The 14812-nt window shown below is 49.1% G+C and overlaps 1 protein-coding gene and 1 pseudogene across 1 annotated transcript; one reads left to right on the top strand and one right to left on the bottom strand.

Moving 5' to 3' along the window:
- The first annotated feature begins 66 nt into the window (after window positions 1-66).
- Window positions 67-1391, top strand: LOC136333540 (large ribosomal subunit protein uL15-like; annotated as a pseudogene).
- Window positions 1392-5374: 3983 nt separating this feature from the next.
- Window positions 5375-8729, bottom strand: GPX2 (glutathione peroxidase 2). The gene is made up of 2 exons (XM_066276473.1): window positions 8403-8729; window positions 5375-6067 (listed from the first exon to the last, which is right to left on the bottom strand). Exons 1-2 carry the CDS (start codon window positions 8622-8624, stop codon window positions 5717-5719), a joined length of 573 nt encoding a protein of 190 aa, XP_066132570.1. The 5' UTR covers window positions 8625-8729; the 3' UTR covers window positions 5375-5716.
- Between the last annotated feature and the right edge of the window lie 6083 nt (window positions 8730-14812).

Below are 14812 nucleotides of genomic sequence, written 5' to 3'. Positions count from 1 at the left end.
GAATAAAAAATTAACTAGTATTGGATTATAACTCAAACTATAAAATAAATACTCATGAGTCCATGCTGATATAAGTAAATGATTGAATAAATAAATACATAAACTAGAATAGGCAAAGCTTTGTTGAATAACAGGAATAATAATGGCTGAGGTTTATTGAGTACTTACTATGTACCAAGGCCTTTTTAAGCACTTATATAATCCTCATTCACAACTCCATGAGGTTGGTATTATTATTCTGATTTTAGAGCCAAAGACACTAAGGCACAAGAAGTTAAGTAGCTTCCTCAGGGTCACACAGCTAGTACAGTGACTCCCTCTCAACAGGAGTGTTCAGTACACATGAAGTATAAGGGTCTGTCGAGATTAGGAGAGGTTGAGAGTATCAGTGACGACTCTGAGAAATCTAGGCATGTCAGACCAAAATTTGTTATTTAGAAAAGTTAATTCAACTGCTCCTTAGAAATCAGTTGTTTTATTCCTGGAAAATGTTTTCCACTTTCTGCAAGTCTGTATCTGACCTGCTGAGGAAATCATTTGGTGAAGTGAATGCAGAAAGCAGAGAAAATGCTTCATTACTTTAAATAGCAGCCCTAAGCCCATTATATCCTCCAAATCGTCCCTTCTTGGAGTTAGAATGCTTCCAACTTAGTCATTTGGAGCTCAAGAGTACGATTCTATATGTCTTTACTGATATCTTCACCTATTGCAGAATGTATAATTATCTATCTATTTTGGACTATGTAATCTATAATAATTTAAAACATAAGATCCTGCTCTTGCATCTTGGCCACTGACATGCCATGCAGACTGAGGAAGACCCGGAAACTTCGGGCCACATGAGCCATGGCCACAGCGCTTCGGCAAGCATAGGAAGCGCCGAGGAGGCCGAGCTCATGCTGGTGGCTTGCATCATCCCAGGATCAGCTCCAACAATATCACCCAGATGGTATGGGGCATTGCCACTTAAAGAGGAACCAGAGCTCGTGTCCAGCTGTCAGCCTTGACTCTGTCAGTGAGCAGACATGGGTAGATGCCGCCCAGAACAGGACTGTGCTGCCCTGTCATTGTGCTGGTGAGATTGGGCCACTACAAAGTTCTGGGGACGGTAAAGCTCCCAAAGCAGCCTGTCGTGGTGAAGGCCAAATTCTTGAGCAGGAGCGCTGAGGAGAAGATTAAGGGTGTTGGGGTGGAAGAGGAGCTGTGTCCTGGTAGCCTGAAGCCTCATGGAGGGAAGTTCATTAAATGCTCACAAGTGCAAAAATAAAACAAAACATCCTATCCTTGTATTTTATTGTCATTTACCAACATTGTGCTACGTTTTGTGATTCTTTTTTTTATCTTCTATACATTTTCTCTGGATCTAAAAGAATAAAGACCTTTTGAACCCAGTTCTACTGAGTCTCTATTTTTCTGTGTAAATAAAGAGGAACCAGACAAAAAGCATCAATCCTTTTACCTTCCCACCCTGAAATACAAGAAGGAAAAGATTTCACCTGGGCCCTGGCTGGTTAGTTCATCTGGTTAGAGCATCATCTCAGAACTAAGGTTGCGGGCTCGATCCCCAGGTTAGGGCACATATGGAAAGTGGACAACTAAGTAGAACAACAAATGAATGCTTCTGTGTGTGTGTGTGTGTGTGTGTGTGTGTCTAAAATCAACTTTAAAAAAGAAAGAGAGACTTCCCCTGTTGGTGTAATTGGGACGTGGGCTTGTCCTGACACCTCGTTCTTTCTCTACTTGCTCGTTGAGGTACAGATCTGGAGTCTGCCTGGTTCGGCTCTTGGAGTTCAATGATCTCAGCATGTTTGTTGTGATATTCTAACTAGCTCTGTCATTCTCAAATGGTTCTGGGTTCTCCCAATACTAATTTATTGACATATGATATAGCCTGGGCAGAACCAGATATGGTTTGGTGCTTAAGTTATCAGTATGTTCCCTTATTTCAGAGTAGCAAGAATCCTTTCAGTTTCATTCTTTTCTGGGCAAGGTTAAGTTACTTAATTTGAGGCTCTCAGTTTTAAAATGTATATATTTTTTTACTTTAGTACACATTTCTATTGTGAGACATACTATTATTGGGGAGAAAGGAAATCAGAAAACTGGGTCTATAATTAGCTTTGCCACCTGCTCAGGGTGGGATATTAGGCAAGTCCCTTATTCTATCTGTACCTCGGTTTCTTCAACGGAAAAAGAAATAATCATGCCTCCTTCATGGAGTTTTTAAATCAAATGATAAAAGTGAAGGGTTTTTAGGCTGTACGGTGTGATGTATAGGTATCTCTCAGTGGTCTTTATGGAGAAACTCTGAGATAGAAGGAAGCAGTGTTGTCATGGTTAAGAGTAGGGGCCTTTGAGTCAGGTTGACCTGAGTTTTAACTTTCAGCTCTGCTACTCTAGAGCCCTTTGTCCTTGGCAGGTGTCTTACTCAATTACCTTCTCTTTAAATAGAGATAAAAGGCCCTGGCCAATTATCTTAGAGCGTCATCCAGACCCACCAAGGTTGCGGGTTCAATCCCGTCAGAGCACATACGTGAAGCAACCAATGAGTGCACAACTAAGTGGAAGAACAAGTGAATACTTTCTCTCCCTCTCTCTCTCTCTCTCTAAAAGTGAACAATAAAAAATAAAGAGATAAAAATTCCTCACAGGGTAAGTATGAAGATTAAACTAATGTAACCTATATAAAGTACTTACGTAGTATATGAGTCTAGTACGTGGTAGTTTGAATAATAGTTGTAATGCTGACTACAAGAAATCAATTAGAGTTTGGCTAACTTAAACTAAGGACAAATAGATGTGGGAACCTAGATGTGGCAATAATAATCATTTCAGTCTATGTGCCAATCTTCTAAAATCACTTCATCCAAGCTGTATTTTTGTAAGAGCCCTCAAATAATTTTCTCTGTCTCTCTTCTAAATTGAGTAGCATTACCTCAGCACTTCTGGGAATGCTTTTTTATGAGACGTCTTCCTACTTCTTGAGTACCCTGGGGAAATTTGACTAAAAGATTTTGTTGATCTAGGAAAATGGGTGATCATATTAAGCTTTCCTTTGTCTGTTTATGACCATGAGGTAGCTTTGCTTTGTCTGTTTATGACCATGAGGTAGCTTTGCTTTGTCTGTTTATGACCATAAGGTGATACTTCTGAGGATGTGAAAGGTGATCAAACAAGATAAGAAATTGAGGAAACAATTCCTCAATTCTCTTTTTATCAACAGCATAACTAAAGATTTAGTAAAACAAAGTGTCCTTATAGACCAAGTCCCTCTGATCCTGCCTTCCCCGTTCCTTTCTGAGCCAAACTGGCCTGGCCCTTCTGAAGCAAGAAGCATCATCTTTCTTTTCTTTTTAAGTATAATCTTTATTTTTTTAGTTTATTGTGTTGGCAAAGAGCATTTTTCCTGCACAAATGAGGAGTTGTCTTCCTAGCATTATGGTCCTTTCTGATTCTCTCTGCAAAATCACTTATAATTCCCATTCCTTTGGGATCCCTAAATACTTCTTTCAACTTGAGCCTCATGGGTAAGACCCAACACATTGTACTGGCATCTCAGGCCCTAAATTGCCTTCAGCTTAATGCTAACATTCAGGGTGGCTATTACTGGCTGTAACTAACGGCTATAGCACTATCAAGATGATGAACAAATTTTAGCATCCAAAATGAATCTGTATCTCATTTCTTCGGGGAAGCAATCTGTCTCTGGTTATGGCTCTAAAATCAGTGCTTGGTCCTGCCCTCCCCTCCAAAAAAAAATCCATACCCCAATGTTGCTTTTAAGAGCAGGAATCTTGCAAGGCTTGAGTTTTCAAGAGTCAAGTTAAGGGCAACCTTAATTTAGCAGAAGGCCCTGCAGAAGGATGCGAGGGGATTCCCACTATAACTAACACTCAGAAGACCCTTTTGAAATAAAGCACAGTCAATGACATAGCTTTGGTTGAAAGTCAGACAGTGGGGACCCTTAGCCTTGTTCCACATTTGCTTCTTAGATGATGCAAGTGCTTGGAAAATAGTTATGGAAACATCATAGGCTATCCCCCTCAGCATTAGGGTTTTCAAGCAGTGTGTTCAGTTTCGAGAACTGTTCCTTCAGGGCAGGGGTAGTCCACCTTTTTATACCTACCGCCCACTTTTGTATCTCTATTAGTAGTAAAATTTTCTAACCGCCCACCGGTTACACAGTAATGGTGATTTATAAAGTAGGGAAGTAACTTTACTTTATAAAATTTATAAAGCAGAGTTACAGCAAGTTAAAGCATATAATAATAATTACTTCCCAAGTACTTTATGTCGGATTTTTGCTGTTTGACAGAATAAATCTTTATAAAACAACTTACTATAGTTAAATCTTTTTATTTATACTTTGGTTGCTCTGCTACTGCCCACCATGAAAGCTGGAACGCCCACTAGTGGGCGGTAGGGACCAGGTTGACTACCACTGCTTCAGGGCTTCAATAAAGAGGAAAAAATATTCCATCTAGTGGTCAAAGAAGGAAAGGTGAAATAAGTTTCTAGGAAGAGGTCTGTGGGGCAAAGTGACAGGGCAGTAGCCTTGCAGCAGATGTCTTTTCCAGAACATGGTAGGACCTGGCCTTGGGTGGTGACGTGTTTTGAGTATGCCTGTACTAGATGAGGAGTCGTGGGCACTGTCCTCACGAAGCCACTTGGCAGAACTCTGTTGTCACAGAATAGCTATCACGCTGGCGGGCTGGCAGTCTGTGAAAGGGAGCCTTCTCCCATCCCCACCCTCATGGAAGAGGAAATGAAACCAGTTGTTTATGCCTGGACTTGTTTGCCCTGTGCCTGAGTTGGTGAATATGCGAGTCTGAGGGAGATAAGGGTGCACTGCAAACTTTGTAAAGGTGGGAAAGTTGGTCCAACAAAGGATCAAAGTCGTGTCGCTGGGCAAGGTGATCAGGAAATGATGACGTGCCCTTAGGTCTGCCAGTAACTGAACCCTCCGTGCCCTGCTCCTAGTCAAAGTTCACCAGATTGACTTCTTAGGAAATTCTCAAGGTGCAGGTAATATTTAATTGGCCCACTGCCCACATCTTCCTGACTGGAATCCTCTAATTAACCTTAGCACTCTCAACCAAAGGGCCCATTGTCTTTCCTTCCTTCCTCATTACCCCTCATTATCACCTCCTCCCCACAGTTCTGGAGTAGAGCGAAAGAATCATAATGCAATTTCCTTTCCTGTGACTGCAACCTGCCTCTGCAGACCTTGACCAGGGCCTGCCTTCCAGTCATTAGGGTGTCCCCTTGATCAGAGCCCCCCGCCCCAGCCTTGGTGTGCTGCCAGCTTCTCTGTCCCACCTGCAATCGGTACCGTTCCTCTACCCTGTCAAGGAAGAAGACAAGGAGAACCTGGCCGTGTCCACACCTGCCCTTTATTGGATTGAGCTCACAGGCTGGCTTAGGGCTTTTCACACGTCTCAGACACCACCCAGTCCAGACGGGTTTAGGAAGGTGTCATCATTCTGTGAAGGCCCAGAGCCCTCCCGTCTTGGAGACCCAAATTGAATCGCCAACCAGAAGGTTGGAGAGAAAAGAGAAACAGGCAAACCGGAAGGCAAGGCTCTCATCAGTGAAGGAGACCGACCTCAAGGGAAAGCTTAGGTCCAGCAGTGTCTCCGGAGGACACACTGAATCCTAAGGAAAGACACTCGGGGGCTGGATGGAGTAGGAGATCTGCGTGCTGAGCAGCTCGCGTCTATATGGCAACTTTGAGGAGGCGCTTGATGTCAGGCTCGATGTTGACGGTGGGGAAGGTGCGGCTGTAGCGGCGGAAGGGCTCCCCCTCCGGCCCGATCAGGAACTTCTCAAAGTTCCAGGCCACATCTGAGCGGCGCACTGGGCTCCAAATGATGAACTTGGGATCGGTCATGAGAGAAAACGGGTCATCATAAGGGTAGGGGAGCTTGTCCTTCAGGTAGGCGAAGACAGGATGCTCGTTCTGACCATTCACCTCACACTTTTGGACAAGGGTAAAGGTGGGCTGGAATCCACCCCCAGGGCGGACATACTTGAGACTGTTCAGGATCTCCTCATTCTGACAGTTCTCCTGGGGGAGGAAAAAGACAAAGAGCATGGAAGAAGGAAGGGGGAAACGAAGGGTCCACAACATGCAAAATTTTCACTTGCTGTACTCTCTTCCCAGGATCATTCTTTTCTATGTATTTTTTCCTCTTTGTTTCTTTTCTTCCTGTCATCTGCTTTGCCCTCCGGCTGGAGTTTTCCCTCTCACAGCTATTGATGTTTTGCTGGGCCATTTCTGAAAGTTTTTGCAGTTCCTCACTCTGCTGTTCCTATATGGAAAGATTTAGTGTTTCTGAACTGTTGCTTCTCTCTCCAGTCTACCCTGAGCAGTTCTAGGGGATCTGTCTGAAGCTTCAGGAAACCTTAAGTTCAGGGCTGTAGAATGGGAAGGGCGTTCAGGTCATACTGAACCTACAGCCCTCCGACGTACCTCCCCACACAGCCCTACACACACGTCCTGTTACCGCCTTGCCTTCCCCGCTGCTGTGGTTCTGCCTCTGTGGCTTCTAATTACAGGTGAGTGTTGAGCCCGTTCCCTCCGCCCTACCCAGCTCCTCAAACAAAGGGTGAAACTGAGGCTTAGGAGAACGGATTTATGGCGGCTCGCTTTTATCCTGTCTTGTCCTACATCTGAAGTGCAACTAGGAAGAAGCTTTGATGAAGGAAGACCCCCATCCAAGGAAGTCTGTTTTTCAGGTGCCACAAGGCAAAATGAGAGACATCAGTGAATGTATCCAGAATGTTATCACTTAGTGACTAACGGGAATGAATTAAATAGGACAGAGGGTTTTCAGGTTCTGGAGTAAGCCAGGGAAAGAGGATTAGGGGAATTAAGTGCTTGAGAGCTCAAGGTTGTGAATGTGTGATTATCACTTCTTTCCCTTCCAGACTGCTCTCCCAGGACTCCGGCCCCTCTCGTCCACCCTGCGCAGGGATGAAAGCCGGCCCCTCTCATCCACCCTGCGCAGTGATAAAAGCTTTCGTCAGAACTTCTAACCCGTCTCTTCCCTCCCACTGCCATCGCCGATCTGTCCCCACTCACATTCCACACCCATAACATCCCTAAAAGGCCCACAGAAACCCTTATTTTCCACCCCCCCTCCACGTCTAAGAGTCAGATGTCTCCCTCTGGGACAAATTTCCTGCTGTAACCTACTAGAACCAATTAGTACAGTCAGTTCTAGGTCGTCATGACATCTTGAGCCCAGAGCTGATCTCTATTAGACTTCTTATCTCTAATGCAAATGGCTGTCTGGCTACTGGCAGGTTATGGACTCCCTCCAGCAACCAGCTAGCCTGAAGTGAGGGTGTAAGACTGGGGGCACCTCTGGGGCCAGAGAGACACCTCTAAAAGAGGTTTTGCCTTTTCCATCGCTCCTGCTTTGGCCAAGCCTAGAAACAGACTGAGAGAGGGAAGGAACAGTCAGAGCTGTAGTGGTTGGGGCTCAGGTTTGTCATAGCTAATGATACTTCAGCCTTCCTGCATGTATCTCTGCTCATCTCTTCCTCGTCTTCATGCCACTAGGAGTTGAACTAAGGGGGTTATAATTAGAGAGTTCAGTTGAGGACATTCTGTCTGCTTATGCTGTTAAAATAATAAGTGAAAATAAAAAGAATCCCTGAAAGATAACTTGAAGATGTGTAACGACTTGACCCTTTCATCAGAGACAGAGAGGGGCAGGTGGTAACATGCATACAGCACACCTTTGCTCCTCCCCAAGTTCACCCTCCACTTGGCTGATTTAAAACACATAAACAAAATTCTTCAATCTGAATAATAAAGTTGCTTGCATTTGCATATTACTTTATATTTTTCAGATTACTTTAGGATATCTTATCCTTATCCTCAGAGCCTAACGATAATCCTATAAGGAAGTGGCATTATCCCCAGTGTACAGATGAGGAAACCAAAACAGAAAAATTTAGTGACTCTTCCTATGGCACAGAGCCATTAAATAGCAGAACTAATGCTAGTTAGGGCTAAGGTCTCCTGATTCAGTTCAATCCTCATTTGATTCTTGATCTTTTATTTCCTCCATTCATTCATTCATTCATTTAGCAAATAACTAATGAGTGCCTTTTATACCCTAGCCACTGATGACACAACGGAGAGAAAAACAGACCTGGTACCAGCCCTCATGGAGTATAGTGGGGAGACAATAAACAGTAAAACTCCACACCCTCAGTCTTTAATCACAGTTACAATCATATACTTTCCCGTGGTAGTCACATGTACTAGAGACCTGGAGTAACAAACATACCCCACGATTCCAGACACTCTAACATACATAGTCATTCTCCCCTCCCCTTAGCCTACCAGACAACCCAACTCCTTGAATGCAATGCAAGGGACCCCTCACCTGATGTCCAAATTGGTTGCAAGGGAAGCCAAGAACCACCAGGCGCCTGGGAAAGCGGCATTGCAGCTCGTTGAGCTGGGTGAAGTCCCGAGTGGTTGTGCCTCAGAGCGACGCTACGTTCTCAATCAGCACTGCCCTGCCTCGGAATGTATTGAAATCTACCTTCTCCCCATCCAGGCTGATAGCACTAAGGTCGTAGAAGGACTTGGCAATGTAAGCCATGGTGAAAGTGTAGGGCGAGCCTGGCAAAGTGGCTCGAGCCCACTTAAGGATCTATTAAAGGGGTGGGGAGAGAGGAGGAGCCTGGGAGGACAGGAAGGATCTCACAATGGGGCTTTGAGCATCCCCAGGATGACTTAGCAAAAACAGGCACCCACCTGCAAGGGCTGTTTAAACAAGGAGGCTGCTCCTCCTACTGACAGACTGAACAAAGCCACCTCCCTGCCCCACCCTGCTGGCAACCTTGGAAGGGCCAATTTGATATCTATGAACAGACATGAATAATTCACTACTTGTAGGAAACCAGAACCCCAAAGGTCACCCGGGAGGAAAAAAGGGAGGGAGGGACACAGGATTACCTCCTGCTTGCCCCAAGTTATTTTCACCAGTACAGACACCCACTGGGGGCCTGCCTAGTGCCTGGCAAGTTCTGCACTGTGCTGAGCAGTGGAGAGGTCAGGGTCTGCCGAGTGCCCGGCAAGTTCTGCACTGTGCTGAGCAGTGGAGAGGTCAGGGTCTGCCGAGTGCCCGGCAAGTTCTGCACTGTGCTGAGCAACGGAGAGGTCAGGGTCTGCCGAGTGCCCGGCAAGTTCTGCACTGTGCTGAGCAATGGAGAGGGGTCAGGGTCTGCCGAGTGCCCGGCAAGTTCTGCACTGTGCTGAGCAACGGAGAGGTCAGGGTCTGCCGAGTGCCCGGCAAGTTCTGCACTGTGCTGAGCAACGGAGAGGTCAGGGTCTGCCGAGTGCCCGGCAAGTTCTGCACTGTGCTGAGCAATGGAGAGGTCAGGGTCTGCCGAGTGCCCGGCAAGTTCTGCACTGTGCTGAGCAACGGAGAGGTCAGGGTCTGCCGAGTGCCCGGCAAGTTCTGCACTGTGCTGAGCAATGGAGAGGGGTCAGGGTCTGCCGAGTGCCCGGCAAGTTCTGCACTGTGCTGAGCAACGGAGAGGTCAGGGTCTGCCGAGATCTGGAAGATGAGGCAGAGAGTCGGGGCGCGTGTCCCCTTGACTCAGACTACAACTGAAATACACATATTCCTGTTCACAGTCTTCTCTTTGACTGCTGCCTTCCACAAAATCAGAGGGGCCCTTAGGGGAACAGTGCGTGATTTTATCAAGTAACGGCTTTCGGCGCCTCAGCTTGCACCAGGCTGAAGAGAGGAAGTTGCGTTTGTGCTGCAGTCTTTCAGGGAGTGACGTTCCTCTTGCCCGAGAGCACATGTGCCCGCGCCCCGGCACTGTGCCGTCTCCTCTTCAATACCCCTGTCGAGCACATCTGCCCCCGCCCCGGCACTGTGCCGTCTCCTCTTCAATACCCCTGTCGAGCACATGTGCCCCCGCCCCGGCACTGTGCCATCTCCTCTTCAATACCCCTGTCGAGCACATCTGCCCCCGCCCCGGCACTGTGCCATCTCCTCTTCAATACCCCTGTCGAGCACATGTGCCCCCGCCCCGGCACTGTGCCATCTCCTCTTCAATACCCCTGTCGAGCACATGTGCCCCCGCCCCGGCACTGTGCCATCTCCTCTTCAATACCCCTGTCGAGCACATCTGCCCGCGCCCCGGCACTGTGCCATCTCCTCTTCAATACCCCTGTCGAGCACATCTGTCCCCGCCCCGGCACTGTGCCATCTCCTCTTCAATACCCCTGTCGAGCACATCTGGTGCCATCTCCTCTTCAATACCCCTGTCGAGCACATCTTCCCCCGCCCCGGCACTGTGCCATCTCCTCTTCAATACCCCTGTCGAGCACATGTGTCCCCGCCCCGGCACTGTGCCATCTCCTCTTCAATACCCCTGTCGAGCACATGTGCCCCCGCCCCGGCACTGTGCCATCTCCTCTTCAATACCCCTGTCGAGCACATGTGCCCCCGCCCCGGCACTGTGCCATCTCCTCTTCAATACCCCTGTCGAGCACATCTGCCCCCGCCCCGGCACTGTGCCGTCTCCTCTTCAATACCCCTGTTGAGCACATGTGCCCCCGCCCCAGCACTGTGCCATCTCCTCTTCAATACCCCTGTCGAGCACATGTGCCCCCACCCCGGCACTGTGCCGTCTCCTCTTCAATACCCCTGTTGAGCACATGTGCCCCCGCCCCAGCACTGTGCCATCTCCTCTTCAATACCTCTGTCGAGCAAATACAAAAAGAGTCTGGAGGCCTTGCTAGGAATAAATATTAGAGATTTATTCAGGGGTCTCGAAGTTTGCAAACTGGGAGCATAGCTAGGCAAAAACTCAGAAGTGCTATAAAGAAGAAAAGTGTAAAATTTTTATAGTTAAAAGTATGTTCTTGAAAATGATCAGCTCTATAGTCTTAGTCCTGGGATTGGTCCAGAACGGATATCAGTCGGATGTCAGGCAGTCAGGATGATGGATGCCAGGCAGTCTGGACGATGGGGACCAGGAGGTCAGGTTGAGTCCTGGTGGCTTGCACAATGGGTGTTAGGTGGATGGAGATGTGGGCCTCAGAGGGTCACCTGGGGGTCCAGATATACATCCAGGCATTGACACAGGACTAAGACGTTTTAAAAAGTGATGTTTCCAGACTAGTTGAAATAAGAATGGAGTCTTTCCTTATGCCTCAACTTTCATAGCATTAATAATGTTAGCAGCTTGGTTAAGCTGACTTTATTTCCTATCTTCTCTATCTTTATTCTTCCCTCACCCCAAACCCCTCCCCAGGGTGTCATGAGGATGCAGTCATTAGTGGCCAGGGTACAGGTGAGAGCAGACACTCAGCAGGTGGGCACACTCAGGAGAGAATGAGGGACACCTTCCTCTTCTCGGACAAAGGCTCAGTCCTGAGGACCTTCCAGAGGGGCTGTGCTGGTCATCCCCAGTGTGCAGAGAAGGCTGGTCATTCCCGCAGTGTGCAGAGAAGTGTGGTCATCCCCAGTGTGCAGAGAAGGCTGGTCATTCCCGCAGTGTGCAGAGAAGTGTGGTCATCCCCAGTGTGCAGAGAAGGCTGGTCATTCCCGCAGTGTGCAGAGAAGTGTGGTCATCCCCAGTGTGCAGAGAAGGCTGGTCATCCCCGCAGTGTGCAGAGAAGTGTGGTCATCCCCGCAGTGTGCAGAGAAGGCTGGTCATCCCCGCAGTGTGCAGAGAAGTGTGGTCATCCCCGCAGTGTGCAGAGAAGGCTGGTCATCCCCGCAGTGTGCAGAGAAGTGTGGTCATCCCCGCAGTGTGCAGAGAAGTGTGGTCATCCCCAGTGTGCAGAGAAGGCTGGTCATCCCCGCAGTGTGCAGAGAAGTGTGGTCATCCCCGCAGTGTGCAGAGAAGGCTGGTCATCCCCGCAGTGTGCAGAGAAGTGTGGTCATCCCCGCAGTGTGCAGAGAAGGCTGGTCATCCCCGCAGTGTGCAGAGAAGGCTGGTCATCCCCGCAGTGTGCAGAGAAGTGTGGTCATCCCCGCAGTGTGCAGAGAAGGCTGGTCATCCCCGCAGTGTGCAGAGAAGGCTGGTCATCCCCGCAGTGTGCAGAGAAGTGTGGTCATCCCCGCAGTGTGCAGAGAAGGCTGGTCATCCCCGCAGTGTGCAGAGAAGTGTGGTCATCCCCGCAGTGTGCAGAGAAGGCTGGTCATCCCCGCAGTGTGCAGAGAAGTGTGGTCATCCCCGCAGTGTGCAGAGAAGTGTGGTCATCCCCGCAGTGTGCAGAGAAGGCTGGTCATCCCCGCAGTGTGCAGAGAAGTGTGGTCATCCCCGCAGTGTGCAGAGAAGGCTGGTCATCCCCGCAGTGTGCAGAGAAGTGTGGTCATCCCCGCAGTGTGCAGAGAAGGCTGGTCATGCCCGCAGTGTGCAGAGAAGTGTGGTCATCCCCGCAGTGTGCAGAGAAGTGTGGTCATTCCCCACAGTGTGCAGAGAAGTGTGGTCATCCCCGCAGTGTGCAGAGAAGTGTGGTCATCCCCGCAGTGTGCAGAGAAGTGTGGTCATCCCCGCAGTGTGCAGAGAAGTGTGGTCATCCCCGCAGTGTGCAGAGAAGGCTGGTCATCCCCGCAGTGTGCAGAGAAGGCTGGTCATCCCCGCAGTGTGCAGAGAAGGCTGGTCATCCCCGCAATGTGCAGAGAAGTGTGGTCATCCCCGCAGTGTGCAGAGAAGTGTGGTCATCCCCGCAGTGTGCAGAGAAGGCTGGTCATCCCCGCAGTGTGCAGAGAAGTGTGGTCATCCCCGCAGTGTGCAGAGAAGGCTGGTCATCCCCGCAGTGTGCAGAGAAGTGTGGTCATCCCCGCAGTGTGCAGAGAAGGCTGGTCATCCCCGCAGTGTGCAGAGAAGTGTGGTCATCCCTGCAGTGTGCAGAGAAGTGTGGTCATTCCCCACAGTGTGCAGAGAAGTGTGGTCATCCCCGCAGTGTGCAGAGAAGTGTGGTCATCCCCGCAGTGTGCAGAGAAGGCTGGTCATCCCCGCAGTGTGCAGAGAAGTGTGGTCATTCCCCACAGTGTGCAGAGAAGTGTGGTCATCCCCGCAGTGTGCAGAGAAGTGTGGTCATCCCCGCAGTGTGCAGAGAAGTGTGGTCATCCCCGCAGTGTGCAGAGAAGGCTGGTCATCCCCGCAGTGTGCAGAGAAGTGTGGTCATTCCCGCAGTGTGCAGAGAAGGCTGGTCATCCCCGCAGTGTGCAGAGAAGTGTGGTCATCCCCGCAGTGTGCAGAGAAGTGTGGTCATCCCCGCAGTGTGCAGAGAAGGCTGGTCATCCCCGCAGTGTGCAGAGAAGGCTGGTCATCCCCGCAGTGTGCAGAGAAGTGTGGTCATCCCCGCAGTGTGCAGAGAAGTGTGGTCATCCCCGCAGTGTGCAGAGAAGGCTGGTCATCCCCGCAGTGTGCAGAGAAGGCTGGTCATCCCCGCAGTGTGCAGAGAAGTGTGGTCATCCCCGCAGTGTGCAGAGAAGTGTGGTCATCCCCGCAGTGTGCAGAGAAGTGTGGTCATCCCCGCAGTGTGCAGAGAAGTGTGGTCATCCCCGCAGTGTGCAGAGAAGTGTGTGGGGGCCAGGCTGCTACGGCTCTAGACCCAGCTAGGCCACCAGTGATTTTTTTTTTTTTTTTTTTGCCACCAACCAGGACAGTGTATTGCAGGACATCTGGAGACCTGCTGAAGGCTTTCACGGACACGCCCTTGGAAGCCAGTGGGAGCTAGAAAGACCTAATGCTTCACTTCATTCTTCCAAGCTCTCACCAACTCAACAAATCACTGTCTATTTATCTATCTATCTATCTATCATCTATCTAATGCCTGTATTTCTCCATCAGTAAAACTGGCAATTAGGCTTTACCTGGCTTTGGGATTTTAGAGAAAAATTTCTGTAACAATGCAAATAGTAGACTGTTGTCACAGGTACGTGTCCATTGGGAACTGTCTCCTAGCAGGACTGGCAGCAGCTGGGCTGAGAATCTGATCTGCTGAGAAGCTGGAGAATTAGTCACCAGGCAGTGCCCAGCTTTTCTGGTTTTTGTCGCCTGCCCCTAAGCTGTTTACAGCACGTGGGAACCCATATTTCTCAACTGGCTGCTCCCTAAAAACAAGCCTCCATTACCTAAGTGGAGACAGAAACTTTGGCCAGTAGAAGTGGTAGCAGGAAATGCAGCGTGAAGTGTGTCCCCTGCGGGGGCCAGGTGGAGTTCCCAGGAACAGTCAATAAATGTCCCTACAGAGCCACGGAGTCCACTTGGCCTTGTCAGCGGGCTAAACTTTAACATGAACTTTCCAGATTTACGTGCATGCCGAGAACTTTCCCAGTCCTCCCCGAGGCTCCCAGACCCCTCTTATCAGCTGCTTTCCTGTGACGCCCTTCCAGGAAGGCCAGGGCAGTTCCTGACCTAGGAGGGGACGGTCCCTCTCCTTTAGGTAGTCATTCATCTTCTCCAGGTACACCTAGGGCCCTGGTCGGAAAACCGGGGCTTGCGAGCCACATGCAGCTCTTTGGCCCCTTGAGTGTGGCTCTTCCACAAAATACCACGTGCGGGTGCTACCTCGATAAGGAGTGTACCTACCTATATAGTTTAAGTTTAAAAAATTTGGCTCTCAGAAGAAATTTCAATCGTTGTACTGTTGATATTTGGCTCTGTTGACTCTTGACTTTGCCGACCACTGGTAGGGCCTTTTGAGTCACCCAGGTTCTCACTGTTTGTTCCATCTGAATAAAATTGCTGGAGCTCTCCTAAAATTCCTTTGTCCACTTGACCTCAAACCGGCCCCCCTTCCGGAAGCCTG

The sequence above is a fragment of the Saccopteryx bilineata genome, chromosome 4, assembly GCF_036850765.1.
Source record: "Saccopteryx bilineata isolate mSacBil1 chromosome 4, mSacBil1_pri_phased_curated, whole genome shotgun sequence".
NCBI classification, from domain to species: Eukaryota; Metazoa; Chordata; class Mammalia; order Chiroptera; family Emballonuridae; genus Saccopteryx; species Saccopteryx bilineata.
Note: the sequence above shows the minus strand (reverse complement) of the source record. Positions and strands in the feature narration are given on the sequence as shown.